Here is a 15687-nt window from a genome sequence, read left to right as displayed (position 1 = left end):
ATCATGATACATTTAAAGTTGCAAGTTACAACTATTGGAAGCCAATATGTTGGTTGGGTGGTTAATGTTGTGTTGTTGGAAAAATGAAAAATTTTCATTTGCACATTTGCTTAAAGAATGATTCTAATTAAATTACTTTTATCAGTTTATGTTACTAAATGGAATTACAAAGATGCTTGAAATAATAGGCATTTATGGAATAAAATAATGAAGAATATGGTAATGCTATAAATTTTAAATACTTTTATAAGCCCATAATATATATTGTAGGAAAACATTTATAACCTTGTTTGAATTGAAAAGGTAACTATTTAAAACAATTCTTAATTTTACAAATGAGTTATTAAACACTTTAGAGATGATCAATAGTTAATAGTTAAGAAGGGTAAAGTTAAAATATAAAGGGTGACAAAAAATGAAAAGTGCGAGAAGAATTTGTGACCACACAAAAATCCCTTAAAAATAAATTAAAAAAAAATAATAAAAATCATATCTTAAAATAAAAATAAAAAACAAAAAAAGTTTAAAAAACTAAAATGTTTTCGTCATCATTCCCGCTAAATTTAAAAAAAAAACTTGAAAAAAATTGACGAAAAGACACAATGCCGAGATCAAATACACAATGACGAAAATGAAACGAAAGACATAATTATAGTTCAAAAAAACAATAAATCGCAAAATATAACAATGCTGGACAAAATATAGCACAAATGTGAGTAATATTACACAATATATAGGAAAAAAGACATAATGTCAAGGAAAAATGACAAAATCAATGATGAAAATAAACACAAAACATAATAATAAACAAAAAAACACAATGATCTTTTTCACTCACCATTGTGTCTTTTTTTAAATGAGAAAATCGGTGAAAACATTTTTTTATTTTTACTTTTTTCGTTTTTTTATCAGAGATAGTAAAATGGATAAAGCTCTTGAGCCATGAATAATTTTGACAGTTTAATCAAAGTTTAATAATAATATCTATAAAAATAATAATACAAAAAAGGTGAATTATTATTATTATTAGTATAAAAAAAAACAAGAAGTTCAATCCCCACTAATGATATTTTGGGTGAATATTGGTACTAAAGGATTTAAGCTAGGCATTGTGAGTATGTCAGTTCGAATCCCGAGCTCATCCGGGTTTAAGTTTTAACTTGTATTTCGTAAGAGAAACCTGCTCTTGTGCAGACACAACGACCGTCAAATGGCATTCGACGGTAGAGGTGCACAAATAGGGTGTTTTTAATACCCGGTTTCGGGTATGGAGTCGAGTATTGAAAAGTCGGGTATTGGCCATACTCGTGTCGGGTTCGGGTCCGAGTACTGTCTCTAAAACCGTACCCTATGCATCAGGTTCGAGAACTGTCTCTAAAGCTATATCCTATGCATCAGGTTCGAGTCAACCACGTATTCTAAAACCAGGTATTTGAATACCCTATTTCTGGATATTAAGAAAACCTTATTTTCGGTTTCGGGTTTTTTAACGGGTTGCACTTTTTGGGGTATTTTTCGGGTAATTTCGGGTATTTAAAAAACCCGGTTCCTGGTATGGAATCAGTTCCGTTTTTCAGCTATTACCGGGTACAAATCGGGTCCGGTTCTGAGCATGGGTTTTGGTACTAAAATGCATACCCTATCCGTACCCTACGGGCGGGGTCATGTACGAGCCTGGGTATAAAAAAATCCAGTCCCTTGTTTTTTTTCAGGTCCGCTTTCGGGTTTGTGTTTTTTGTGCATCTCTATTCAACGTTATGGTTTTCCGGAAAACGTTTAAACCAAAACAACGTAGTCTAGTCAAAATGACCAAAACACAAATAATAATAATATTAATAATAACAACAATAATTTTCCACTACTACTATTACTACTATAAAATAGACAGCAACAAACAGTGACCAAAGTCACCAACGACAAAACACCTCTCTTTCCATATAAAACACCATAACAATCATCTTCTTCTTTCTTGTTGTTCGATCAAACATCAATGGCAGGTATTTATTCCTCCACCCGAGCCACATCATCACATTCATCTCCACCGTCTTCTCAGGTTTTCAATTCCAAAATCCTACTCTTACTCACACTCCTCCCCTTATCTCTCGCACTCTTCGCTTTCGCTCTTCAATGGCGCGGCGAAATCCACGATCCGACAACCCGATGGAGCCCCAAGGACCGCCTCGAGTTCCCCGGTATGGATGCCTCCACGTCATCCGATCGCATTACCACTAAATCATCATCGTCTAGCTGTGCCGAGATCTTAGGGCAAAGCCGCTCTGTTACGTTTCCGTATTATAGGGATTGGAAGTTTAATTATACCTCCGATCTTAAACCTAAGGTAGTTTACACTTTCTAATTGTTGTTTTGTATATGTGAATTTGACTGAGTTAGGGCTTAGGGTTTACCAGAATTTGAAGGAATTGGAAATTGTGAGATCTGTTTGTGAAATCAATCATCTTAGTAGGATTATTATTATTATTATTATTATTATTATTATTATTATTATTATTATTATTATTATTTCATTGAAGTTTATAATGATTAATGCTAAATTGCAGGTAATGTGTGAATTAAGGCTTAGGGTTTGGTCTTGACTGTGATTTACTAGAATTTAGGGATGTAAATTGTGAGATCTGTTTATGAAATCAATCAGTCAATCATGCTAGTAGGTTTGATTATTAATTCGTTGAAGTTTAAAATGTTTAATGTTAAATTGCAGCTAATGTGTGAATTAGACAGTGGTAGTGCCCTATTGTAGTATGTTTTGAGGCTTGCAGAGTGTTTTTGCTGAAATTTGTGCATTATAACCTGGTGTAAACTGTAAAGTGGTTACTGATTTGTTTTGACGATAGGTTAATTTCTTCAGCTCATAGTTATTAACATTTAAAAGCCCTTGCTTTCTGTGTCTGGGCTCATTTTCCAGGCGAGGCCCAATATATGTGATTCTAGTTCTTAGGCCCTCGCTTCTTGGAGTTGACGACACTTTTATTGGTATTGATAAAGGATCAGGAACAAATCAGCAATGATCATTTGAACCTTTACTATTTTTTTACTTTTTGAACTTTTGGTTTTCATATTTTGAACGTTTTGGTACCTTACTTTGAGCATTTTGTTATTCAATATTTGGAATTACATTTGAATCTTGACTGTTTTAGAACTTTTGGTACTAATTAGATAGTATTAAATGTTATATAATAGCTTTTGTTTATTTTGTATCAAGAATAGTATTATTTTTATAATACATAATATATTTTAATTTGTTTTTTATTTAAGTGCGCTTTTTTTTATTTCTTAGGTCCTCACTTTTTTTGCACCCAGGCCTCAAGCGAGGCCTATGCGCCTAGCGCCTGTGATAACTATGCTTCAACTGAGATTAAACTTAATCTAAATCATATTATAATAGCAAAAACTTACCAAATAGGTGTTTTAGATCACTTGTTCGTATATCGTAGACTAATGGAATCTGCAATGTTATAATCATAACTGCAAGCACTTTTGCTGGCTTAGATTGAATTAGGGCTTAGGGTTTGGTTTTGACTCTGATTCACTAGAATTTAGGGATTGGAAATATTTAGGGCTGTAAATTGTGAGACCTGTTTATGAAATTGTGATAGTAGGATTACTGTTTTAATGATCCTTTGAACGCAAATAGTCACCTGCTCATTTCAAGTATAGGTTAAGTGCTTTATCTGAGATTGGAATTAACCTATATCATTCTGTGATAGCAAAGACTTCCATAAGACTAATGGCATCTGCAATGTTCTAATTGCAGATATGCATCACAACAAGCACTTCTGCGGGCTTAGACCAAATATTACCATGGATTTTTTATCATAAAGTTATTGGTGTATCAAATTTCTTTTTGTTTGTGGAAGGGAAAGCAGCATCTCCAGGTGTATCTAAAGTTTTAGAGTCTATCCCTGTGAGTTCTTGTCACATATTGTCTTTTTATGCTTCTTGAAGAAACTTATATCATCGTTCCAATAAATAGTTTTTACTTAATTTGTTTGCAGGATGTAAAGTTGATATTTAGAACAAGAGAACTTGAAGAACAACAAGCCAAGAGGTTAGTTGTGTTGATGGTCTTCTTATTCTTTAATTATATTACCAGACTCTTATGAATCCATGTTTTGATCTTCAGTCGAATATGGAATGAGACATGGTTGTCAAGCTTCTTTTACAAACCGTGCAACTATGAATTGTTTGTCAAACAGTCCCTTAATATGGAAATGGCTATCGTTATGGCAAGGGTATGATTATTATTTATATTTCTACTTGCATTAACATTAAGATGAAGTTGATGATGATTTGTTGGATTACTTCTAGGAAGCTGACATGGATTGGATCCTGCATTTGGACACTGATGAGTTGATATATCCAGCTGGCACTCGTGAATACTCTCTCAGAAAGCTTTTGTCATATGTCCCAAAATATGTTGATATGGTTGTGTTTCCAAATTATGTAAGTTATATTCACTACCGCTTTTATAATAATATAAATACTTAAATAGAATGATATAATAGGTTGTGTGCATTCAAAGTTAAAAATACACTTTGGTTGACTTTTGACAAATATAATTTAAGTCAATCCATTAATTACTAAATGGTTGATACTCACTTTTGTAGGAGAGCAGTGTAGAACGAGATGACATAAAGGATCCTTTCAGTGAGGTACATATTCTTTTGCTACTTACATGCGTATCATCATCATCATCATCATCATCATCGTACTCAGTATATCCCACCAATAGCAAAGCTATGGTAGGGTCTGAGGAGGGTAAGATGTAGGCAGCCTTACCTCTACCCCATAGGGATAGAGAGGCTGCTTCCGGTGAGACCCCCGGCTCGATAGTAGTTTTGCATCAAGCCTTGGACATAAGGCACATAGCACTCAATCATCGGGACACCGGCTGATCGGTGCATGTACCCTTATCTTTCAGCTATCAACGCCACTACATGATGCCTGATTACTTACACACATATATATATATACTTACATGCGTGTATATATATATATATACATACATGCGTATATATATATATATATTTAGAAATAGCTAAAGTTGAAAGAAATAAACCATGAAAGATGGAAACTGCAGTAGGATATTGTTCATTACCCGTCATTCATTCTATTAAATGATTATAAACTAGCAGTCACTTTTTTTTAGATGGAAATAATTGTTTATTTCCAGGTTTCAATGTTCAAGAAGAATTATGACCATCTTCCAAAAGACACATACTTTGGCAATTACAAAGAGTCAACTCGCGGTAACCCTAACTACTTTTTAACTTATGGAAATGGGAAATCTGCAGCTCGTATTCAACATCATCTTCGTCCTAATGGTGCACACAGATGGCACAATTACATGAAGACTCCAAAGTAATGACCATATCTTTTCTCTATTATTAATTACCACATAAGGCATTATTTTCCTTTTGATTGCATATTTTACTTGTGTATCTTTAGTAACTTGTATGCGTGTGTTTAGTGAGATAAAGTTGGATGAGGCTGCTGTCCTGCATTACACATACACCAAATTTTCAGACTTGACATCAAGGCGTGACCGTTGTGGCTGCAAACCTACAAAAGATGATGTTAAAAGATGCTTCATGTTAGACTTTGACAGATCTGTAAGTATTTATGCTTGTTTTGTTCTTTTTTTCAAAGGTCAAGATTTTTCGTGCTAGGTTTTAGATACGTGTAGGTAAAACTATGAAAAGTTGTGCACCAGAATTCATATCGTTAAGGTATTTCCAATGATTGATGATGAGCAAATAAACAATCTTAATATGAGAACTTCTCAATAATGAAACGTTTGCTATGTCATTAGAACATCTTAAAGTGTTGGAATATATGTGCATTTTCTTATAATTGTCAAGATCCATGTGATTGCATATGCATGCTAGGTTTAATTATTGGTTTAAAAAAAAATTCGATCTTTCTGTTTAAACAAATTTCTGTGATCTCAATAAACAGCCACAATTGGGTTGCTCTGTATGTTTTTAAGGAGTATAAATCCGTTTACGATATTTATTTTTCATATCGTTAATGATATCCGCTATTTGTGCTGCAGGCTTTTATTATTGCATCAACTGCAACTGAGGAGGAGATGCTAAGCTGGTAAGGCTGCTTGTCCTTTTCATATGTGAAAGAAACTAGTCAGTTTGCTTTTGTATATTGACTTAATTTGTGTTAATGTTTTAAAAATGATTTCATAGTCTTTTTGCTTTTGCATTTTGCATAAACATTACCATAGTTAGAACCCAATCATCCATTGCATTCTATTTATTGAGTAGTACAGGTGATAATTTTGACCTATTAACTTATGAACAGTTGACTTGAGTTGATTTTTAAAGATCTAACGGGTCAAACAGATAGATCGAAACCAAATTACCTTAGGATTAACAAGTTTAATATGTCAAAAGTTCAATTTTAATGCATAATACCTTCTAAATCATTTATTTGAAAGCTGCATTTATTAATCATGTATGGCACACTAATTGTTTATAAAAGTTGAATTAGTTTTTTTCAATCATATCTTGACACGCTGTTGTGCAGGTACCGTGAGCATGTTGTGTGGACTGATAAAACTTTAAACATGAAACTCATGAGGAAGGGAATTTTGACCCGCATTCATGCTCCAATGGCAAGTCCAGTTTCTTTTGACTTTTAGTTTTGTACCCATTTTCTAGATTCTTATGTTCATCATGTCTCTTACTTCAATAGGTAATAATTCAAGGATTAAGAGAAGCCGGCACATTCTCTTCTTTAATTGCATCTGCACAATCTGGGGCGGATCATCTGTCGCTTGTTACCGACAATAATAATAGTTCCTCTAAAGCCTATGAAGGGAAGAATGGTGACAAAACAAAAGAAGTTGATTTGACTGGTAGGAAAGTTCTAGAAGCATCTGACATAGTTTTATCCGCAGTTCCACCACTCCCACCTCCAACTGAATTTGATGATGGCGATGATGATATATGAATGATTGTTTAGTATGAATGGTTCCCGATCTATAACCAAGCGTGATGTACATTTTAGGCTTAGACTAGATTCACAGAGGTCACAAATATTATTTACGGCTCTTGTTTCCTATTGATGCACTCGGCTTATTTGTCAACATTGGTTTATCAGGTATACAATGTAAGATCGCGTCTTGTCTTGCAGGACGAATTCTGTGATCTTTATTTGATGATTATATGTGAATATATGGTTTTACCTTTGGAAATGCTATTTTGGCATGTATGGCTTAAAATTTTGGTCGGGCCTTGGGATTCTAGGGAGGTAAGCGAGCCTAGCCTGAGCTTGTGTAAGCTCAAGCTCAGCTCGTTTAACTTAAGAGAGCCCGAGCCCTGTTTGTTTCAAGCCTTATGTCTTAATATGAAAAATCGCTTCTTTTACAAATTAGGGTAGCTATATCCTTAAAAAGTATATATTTTAAAGTTTCCTTCTATTTCTTTTACTGTCTCCTAAAATAAGACTCGGAAACACAATGGTTTAAATATTTATAGTTTGCTTGGACTCTGCCTTGTATTTCATGCATCCGCATATATATTTCATTTAAGGAAATTGCATCAAAAGAAATTCTTTATATGCACGTATGATGTTTAAAAATAAGATTTTAACTTTTAGCAATGATTTGCTTTTAAAAGTTATCAAGTCGACCAAACTCGTACTTAATTAAACTGATACATTTTTACTTTCAATTCTTACTAAAGAAATTATTATGAACTTTTAACCAACTTATATCGATCTTAAATAATATGTTTTAGACCGTGTTTGAGACCATGTGTGCTTGTTTTAGTACTTGATGACTTTTTAATATATTAGTATAGAAAACAATCCCTATAAATGCACACGATTAACTGATTTTTTAATTGAACGTTACTAACGATATGTTACAGAGAATATAACTTTCAATTAGTTATATTTTTCTCTCTAATTGTATTGTTTAATTACCATATAGTTATATTAAATTGACCAAACCCGATTCAAAAAAATCTATAACTAAAGTTGTTAGATACTTAAACATCAAAACATAGTGAACACACTGAAAAATATTATAGAATCCGCCATTACCTATTTGTGGTTTGTACCAATTAAAATGATACAATTGATATTAAAGACTACATAACGAATCTAAATAAATAATTTACACGTATGACTTCCGTTGTCACACACCAACTCTCATCTCCATCCCGGTTGTCTCTCTATGTCTTCTCCATCTCAGCCACGTCCCGCTCCATCTTTCACGCGCAATATACAACTTTATAAAAAAACAAAATAACAAAAGATATAATTATAAAATATGTTTTTTTATAAAACTCCATATTAACTTGAGGTTGAAGATGAGCAGCTGGGTATTGAAGCAGCGGCATTAAATATTAATATATCGTCATCCCCATCCCATGAATCAAACCTTAATTTTAGGGTTTCGAAATTTCTTTATCCACCACAAAAGGTATCAGTCACATTTCTCAACCCTGGAATTATTGTTTTATTGATGTATAATAATAATAATAATAATAATAATAATAATAATAATAATTAGGTTACATTGTTTTGTTCTGTTATGTGTGTGTAGGATTGAAGTAACTCAGAAGATTGGAGCTTTGATTTGTATGAACCCTAGAGGAATTAGGTGTCAAAGGCTTTCAAATATGAACACTTCATCAAGCATTCAACCAGAGGTAAGTAGTAACTGATTCATCTAACTTACAATACATTTATCAACTCTCATATTCAGTTTTAACTTAGGAATTAGGTCCATGTGAAACCAACATTTTGTTTATCAAAAATGTGAATTTTGTTTAACTACCTTTTACTATTTCTAAGCTTTTCTTTAGTCTGCATATATTCTAAATTTGAAAGCTTTTATTGTTATTTATAATTTTACCTTTGTTTAAAATGTTTATGTAAATACAGGAAACTATAACCAAAGGTAGAATTGCTGAAAATTCAAGTCCTAGCAACAATCATGACGCTATTGAGAGAATGACGGTTCAACAACTGAAAACAAAATTGAGGTAACTTCTCTATCAGTAATCCATTGAGTTGGTTGAAGTTGTATTCTTTGTTTTTGTTACTTTTATCGTGTAAGGATCTAGTTCAAAGGAAAGAAATTTTAACATATTTTTATGATATCAAGCATCTTTATTAAGGTTTTTGAATTGTAGGAGCATTGGGGGCTCAACAAAAGGTTCTAAACGTGATCTCATAAACACGTTAAAGAAAATCTTTGATGAAGAAGCTGATGGTACTCGCTCTTGTAGTTATACATTATTAAATATCTCTTTACATATGTTAACAATAATCTTTATTATTTATACACCAAGATTCTCGAGAGATTGTTGAAGAAGAAGAATCCCATGAAAAAAGTTCCAAAAGGAAGGCAAAGAGCTTATGCATTGAACAACATACTGAGGTTACAAGCACGGTTTCTGTAGATAAGGGTATCAAGAAACGAACAAAACGAATCACAAAAGATGTAAACATCACTTTGGAAGATTCTAAGGATATTGAAATTGGTAAAAAGAATGATGTATTAGAACATGAAGTTGAACCATGGACCGTTCTTGCTCACAAGAAACCTCAAAAAGAATGGGTACCTTATAATCCCAAAATTATGAGGCCGCCTGCTCTTAATGGTGATACAAAATATGTGAAGATTATGTCTTGGAATGTGAACGGTTTACGGGCTTTACTAAAGTTGGAAAGCTTTTCTGCATTGGAACTTGCACAACGAGAAGATTTTGATGTACTTTGCTTGCAAGAAACCAAATTACAGGCAAGTTTCTTCCCTTGATATCCATAACATGATATGCAAGTTAGAGATTGCAATTTCAATCCATTTACCTATGACCATGCCAATTTGGTTGTGTTTTATTTCAAATAGTTATCATATTTTCCAAGATAAAGTCCCTCAATCTAATCTTAGTATATTAAACGATTTGTAAAAACTACACAAAAAAGTCACAAAACTAACTTTTGTATATTGAAGTCCCTCAACGTGTAGTTGTGTATAAACTACACAACAAAGTCTATAAACTGACTTTAATCTATTAAAGTCCCACAACTTCTAAAAACTACACAAAAAGTCATTAAACTAGTTCTTGTATATTTAAGTCCCTTAACCTGTATGCGACTCACATACTTTTGAAGGACTTTTTAAAATAATGACTTCTTAACTCTTAATTGGTCGAAATAATAATGTAATTTAATTTAATTTAATTTATTATTATTATTATGATTATTATTATTAATTTTGCAAAAATGTTAATGTCACTTCTTCAAATTCGGACCAATTTAAGAGTTAACGAGTCGTTATTTAAAAATACAAAATCAACAGTACGTGCAGTTTAAACAAGCTTTGTGACTTTTCCGTGTATCTACTGCAAGTTTAGATACTAGAAAAGGCACTTTTTTTTTGTGGGATAAAGAAAGGATATTGGTTTTTAAGATATTAACCTTAATATATAACATAACCGCAAAGCTGCTAACCATAGCCAAATAAGGGCTACAGTTATCATTTCCGTTATATATTATTTCTTTAATTTTGTTTTGTTTAATTGTGAAAGCAGGAGAAAGATGTAGAGGCAATAAAACAACGTCTTCTAGAAGGATACGACAATAGCTTCTGGACTTGTAGTGTCTCTAAGCTTGGCTACTCTGGTACTGCAATCATCTCTAGGGTATGATCATTCCTCGTTGCAACATCATTATTATAAATATAGACCTTATTTATTATCTTTATATTTTCAAATCTTGATAGATACCACCACTTTCTGTTAAATATGGACTTGGCATACCCGACCATGATGGTGAAGGAAGGCTCGTGACAACTGAATTCGATTCGTTTTATTTAATAAGCGGATATGTTCCTAATTCTGGTGACGGTCTTAAAAGGCTGGTAAATATACCAAACTTGTAAAATATCATTTTTTTTATTTCTTTATCATTAAAGTTGATTTTATATGCTTTTTGAATCTAGTCTTACAGGATAACCGACTGGGATCCTAGCCTTAGCAGTTACATAAAGGTATATTTCCCTAAATCTTAAAAATATTCTCAGTTATGTAATGTTTTATTGTCTTGTATATGATTTCTGTTTTTGGAGTGTTGGAAATTCGTGACGAATTTGTTTCTGTAGGAGCTGGAAAAGTCAAAACCGGTGATCTTGACTGGTGATTTAAATTGTGCTCATGAAGAAATTGACATCTACAATCCTGCAGTAAGTGATCCCTACTATAAGCGGAAACTAACCATTTTTAACTAAATTGGGAACGATATTTATTAATAGATTTATAATTCATATTATTGTTTTAACATTATAGGGAAACAAACGAAGTGCTGGTTTTACAATTGAAGAAAGAAAATCATTTGAGGAAAATTTCCTTAAAAAGGGTTTTGTTGATACCTTCCGGAAGCAGCATCCTAATGCCGTTGGTTATACTTATTGGGGATTCAGACATGGTGGAAGAAAGACTAATAAAGGTACTTTCTTGCTGTATCATCGTATGTTTGATTATCAATATCATTATGTAAATATGTTATGTTAATATGTTTGGTGTTATGGTAATGAATGCTGAACAGGATGGAGGTTGGATTATTTCCTTGTATCAGAATCAATTGCAGACAATGTTCATGATTCATTCATTCTCCCGGATGTTGCAGGAAGTGATCATTGTCCTATTGGCCTTGTTCTTAAGCTGTAACCATGACGGATTACTTGGATCAAAGTGCGGTTTTGATGATATCACTAGATGAAGTGAGAAAATATTAGCACTTTGTTAAGGTTGTTGCTTTTGTAGTAGTAGTAGGTGTTTATCTTCATTTTCTTTATAAATTTTGTTAATGCAATTTTATTTCTCTAGATTATTACCAAATTAGTATTTTGAATCTTTTGTATGCAAGCTTGATCAGAAAAAACTCCGCGATCCTTCATACACATGTTGGTGAAAAATCAGGGTGTATGCATATAGAGAAAAAGCGACTTTCGGTTGCACATAATGCCCTATTTGCTTGTATATAAAATAACGCCTTGCGCATGTGAAGATCTAGCCTTGTACCTCGATTTTCAGTACCTAAACACACTCTTTTACAATACAGGCAATGCTTTATCAAAAACCACTCAAGGAACAAACCTCATCTTTGAACATATGACTCATCCAACAAGCTACTGGTGCATGATTTGTAGGGCTACTAAACGGGCTGTGTTTGTTGGTTAGCCGGACACAAAGGTGGGAAAGTTTACACAAACACGAAAATCATGTAACACATTAAACAAAAGTTATTTCACATTAGCAGGGTTAAGATTGGTACCGTACCCGTACCCAATGTTAATATTGAGTATCGTACCGAATTTATTGGTACGGTATGGGTACAATTATCGATATGGGTATTTCGGTACAAGACCCGCTTTGGTAGCTATGGCGTATTGGTACCTGAACCGGTTCAGCTTTTTTGTTACTTGTACCGATACCAAGATCATTGAAGATTTGAAAAAACACAAAACAACAAAATGGTACCAAAGTTTGACATAAAATATATTTTAAGATTATTTGTTTTTTAAGCAATTATATTTAAACTTTACTAATTTTTTTTCTAACTTTCAAATTCTAACATAAAGTATACCAAATTGTTTTAATTATCATATAAAACACATTTAAAAAATCAGATAAATATGTTAAACTTTACTAATTTATTTTCAAACTTTCAATTTCTGACATAAAATATAACAAAATAGTTTTAGTTATTATATAAAACACATTTAAAATTAAAAAAAAAAAAGCAGATAAATGGTTGATAAGCCAACCCATGAATCTGCCAAGTTGGCATGGACATGACTCGTTTAGCTAAACATATTTACAAGTTCAACCTAAAACTGACCCGAACCTGTTTAGACTAAACCCAAATCCACAGGTTTCGTGTTAGGTTCATCTCTTGCCATTAATTCACACTGTCTTCCCGGGTCTTTCCAAGAAAACATAACAATTAAAACATAATCACAAAAACTAGGCTAAAAAAAACTAGTCATTAAAAGATGATATATTGAAAACAAACCATGTATAACTACCATCTAAACTCTCCCACATTCTTCTATCATTACCAAAACCGTCACTCAAAAAGAGTTTCAATACAAACTACCAAAAACAAAAACATCATCTGCAACTCATCCTGATGAAACTAGGACTCACTGGTGCACACGAACACGTTGACTTCCACGCCCTTGAAAAGTCGACCCATGACCATTTTGACTTTCATATCTATGACCTGCTGACTTCCTCCAGTTCCCATTATTCCTCCTCTTAGAGTAATTGTTATTCCCATGATTGCTCCTATTATTCATATTGTTACAAACATAATAATTATTATTATTATTACCATCATAACCATTTGTATTCCAACCTTGATCACCTTCTTTATTACCATTATCATTTTCATTCCAATCCCACCAAGCATTATTATTATTATTATTATTATTATTATTATTATTATTATTACCATTTCCAACATCACAACTATCCCAAATAATCTTTCCATGGTCTATACAATCATCCCAATTCACCGCACTTTGATCTTTCTTCACATCATCACTATCGCCCCATCCGTAAGGCGAGTAATCTTTATACGGGTCGGGAAGCATATTATCAAAGATAACAACCGGCTCACGCGGACTACCATCATCATGAACCACACACTCATTATCAAAATCCTTAATCAAACCATGATCAATTTCAGCGTTCCAGTCGATCCTGTCAATGTATAAATCTGGATCATGAAACGCGTCATCACACGGGAGACCATGGAATTTTGCATGGAATATATCTTTTGCGGTGTGGAATGCTTCTTTTCCAGCAGAATCATCCCACTTTAATACGTTGTCATAAAGATGAGTGAATTCCTTTGCTTGCAAGAACTTTTTCCATGATAAAGATCCGACTAATGAGACGAATCTTTTCTCCCAATAGGGAACACTTGGTTGCCAATTTGGATTCCCACCTGAAACACGCGATAAAATATTTTTCAGTTAAAGTAAACGCTATAACCTTTTATAAACCATGCAACATTAAGTCGAAAAGATGATCAACAATAACACACGTGTTTCCAAGAACCGCGTAAGCACATCTAAATTTTGCCAATTTCTAACATAACGTTTTATAGAAACCAAATTTATGGTGAACTATTTACCACTTTGTCATCTAAATATATCAAAGAATCCAGTTTTACTACACGTGATTCATAACTGTTTTACGCAATCCGCTATAAAAAAACATGTCATAACAACATTCATATTTTATAAGATATCCCAACAAGCTTTCAACTTAAAATGCATTTACAAACCCTAATAACACATTCATATTTGAGCAACATTCTTACACATAACAACACTATATTACATTATTACCCAAGTTGTCCAAAAAATAAGAGAAGCACATGATTATTAACATAAAAGTATTAAGCTAGTAGTGATTTATGTTCAACAATATAAGCATCATGATGCTAAGATACACTACTAACTACATTCAAGTAATTATCATACAAAAAAGGGAAATCAAACAAATGATTATTAACATAAGGTATTAAGCTAATAGTGATTTATGTTCAACAACTAAGTTTTTGACACAAAATACAACACAAAGGATTAAAAGCGATTCACCATTATTCAACATTAATATTTTCATACTACTGGTTTCCTTTCCCCTGAGGCTGTGTAGCTACTTAGTCGAGTCCAACGGGTCATGCATGGTAATGCTATCAGTCTATTACCCTAAGATCTATGAATGTAGTTTTCAAAAGACTTAGTTTTTCTAACCAAAAAGAACTACCGTTTACCTTCTATTTCGATGTAACGTTTGATTATATAATCTAAAAAACTCATTTAGACAATGAATAAAAAAAATCATGCATTTTCAAACTCTTTATTTGTTAAACAAAGATCATTATTCCTAATTCCTAATGAACTTCATATAATTTTATAAAAAAAATCTCTTAAAAACTTAAAAGGGTTGCATAAAATGCCTGAAATCACATAAACATTGATTTGAACATGCATATAGGGTTAGGTAAAACTCAATAATATTTTAATAAATTTGACCATGAACAAACAAACATACACAATTAATAACCCACCAACTGCAGGTGATTCCTTTACACATTTTACCCCCAATCTTCAACACCCAAATGCATGCAAACAAATTCACAAACAAACAAATTTTATAAAAATTTAAATACCGGTCACAAAAAACATACCAACAGGCGGTTTTCTGTAAGGCTTATTATAATAATTATTATTATAATCCGTCCTTCCAATTTCTTGATTACATTTATCACACTTTCTCCTCCACCTGTCCATGATCCCCTGCAACACAAAATAATAATTAACCAACCATTTGTTCCGATTCAAAGCACCAATCGCATCAAAATCAAATCTTTAAGAGAACCCAGAAACCGATTAACCGAATTCGATATGGGTACCTGCAATTAGGGTTGAAATTGGACCCAAGAAGGCGAATTTGGGGCAAATTGTGATATGGGTATTGTGAAATTATGATTGTTTGATGATCAGAGTGAAGAGAAATACGTTCTTTTTTTTAATTTCGGTTTGGCGTGGCGTTTTGTGCGTGTACAAACACTTTGTGGTTATATATATATATATACACAGATGGCATATACATATACACATGT

At 32.7% G+C, this 15687-nt stretch overlaps 3 protein-coding genes across 3 annotated transcripts; 2 read left to right on the top strand and 1 right to left on the bottom strand.

Annotated features, from left to right (window-relative positions):
• Positions 1-1990: 1990 nt before the first annotated feature.
• Positions 1991-7276, top strand: LOC143636195 (glycosyltransferase-like At2g41451). The gene is made up of 11 exons (XM_077103851.1): positions 1991-2338; positions 3773-3922; positions 4014-4066; positions 4142-4250; positions 4327-4461; positions 4626-4670; positions 5192-5379; positions 5489-5630; positions 6074-6120; positions 6559-6646; positions 6727-7276. The coding sequence occupies exons 1-11, from the start codon at positions 1991-1993 to the stop codon at positions 6982-6984; spliced, it is 1563 nt and encodes a 520-aa protein (XP_076959966.1). The 3' UTR covers positions 6985-7276.
• A 1336-nt stretch (positions 7277-8612) lies between these two features.
• Positions 8613-11846, top strand: LOC143636156 (DNA-(apurinic or apyrimidinic site) endonuclease, chloroplastic-like). Its single transcript, XM_077103822.1, has 10 exons — positions 8613-8690; positions 8926-9026; positions 9177-9256; positions 9336-9787; positions 10581-10691; positions 10772-10909; positions 10991-11038; positions 11150-11230; positions 11334-11493; positions 11593-11846. Exons 1-10 carry the CDS (start codon positions 8622-8624, stop codon positions 11712-11714), a joined length of 1362 nt encoding a protein of 453 aa, XP_076959937.1. The 5' UTR covers positions 8613-8621; the 3' UTR covers positions 11715-11846.
• A 1180-nt stretch (positions 11847-13026) lies between these two features.
• Positions 13027-15619, bottom strand: LOC143636155 (uncharacterized). The gene is made up of 3 exons (XM_077103821.1): positions 15478-15619; positions 15253-15361; positions 13027-14001 (listed from the first exon to the last, which is right to left on the bottom strand). Exons 2-3 carry the CDS (start codon positions 15353-15355, stop codon positions 13193-13195), a joined length of 912 nt encoding a protein of 303 aa, XP_076959936.1. The 5' UTR covers positions 15356-15361; positions 15478-15619; the 3' UTR covers positions 13027-13192.
• Between the last annotated feature and the right edge of the window lie 68 nt (positions 15620-15687).

The sequence above is a fragment of the Bidens hawaiensis genome, unplaced genomic scaffold (assembly GCF_021521415.1).
Source record: "Bidens hawaiensis isolate Kalapana, Puna unplaced genomic scaffold, B.hawaiensis_p1.1 tig00007801_1, whole genome shotgun sequence".
Lineage (NCBI taxonomy): Eukaryota > Viridiplantae > Streptophyta > Magnoliopsida > Asterales > Asteraceae > Bidens > Bidens hawaiensis.
The sequence above is the reverse complement of the archived record's forward strand: the minus strand, read 5'-3'. Positions and strand labels throughout refer to the sequence as shown.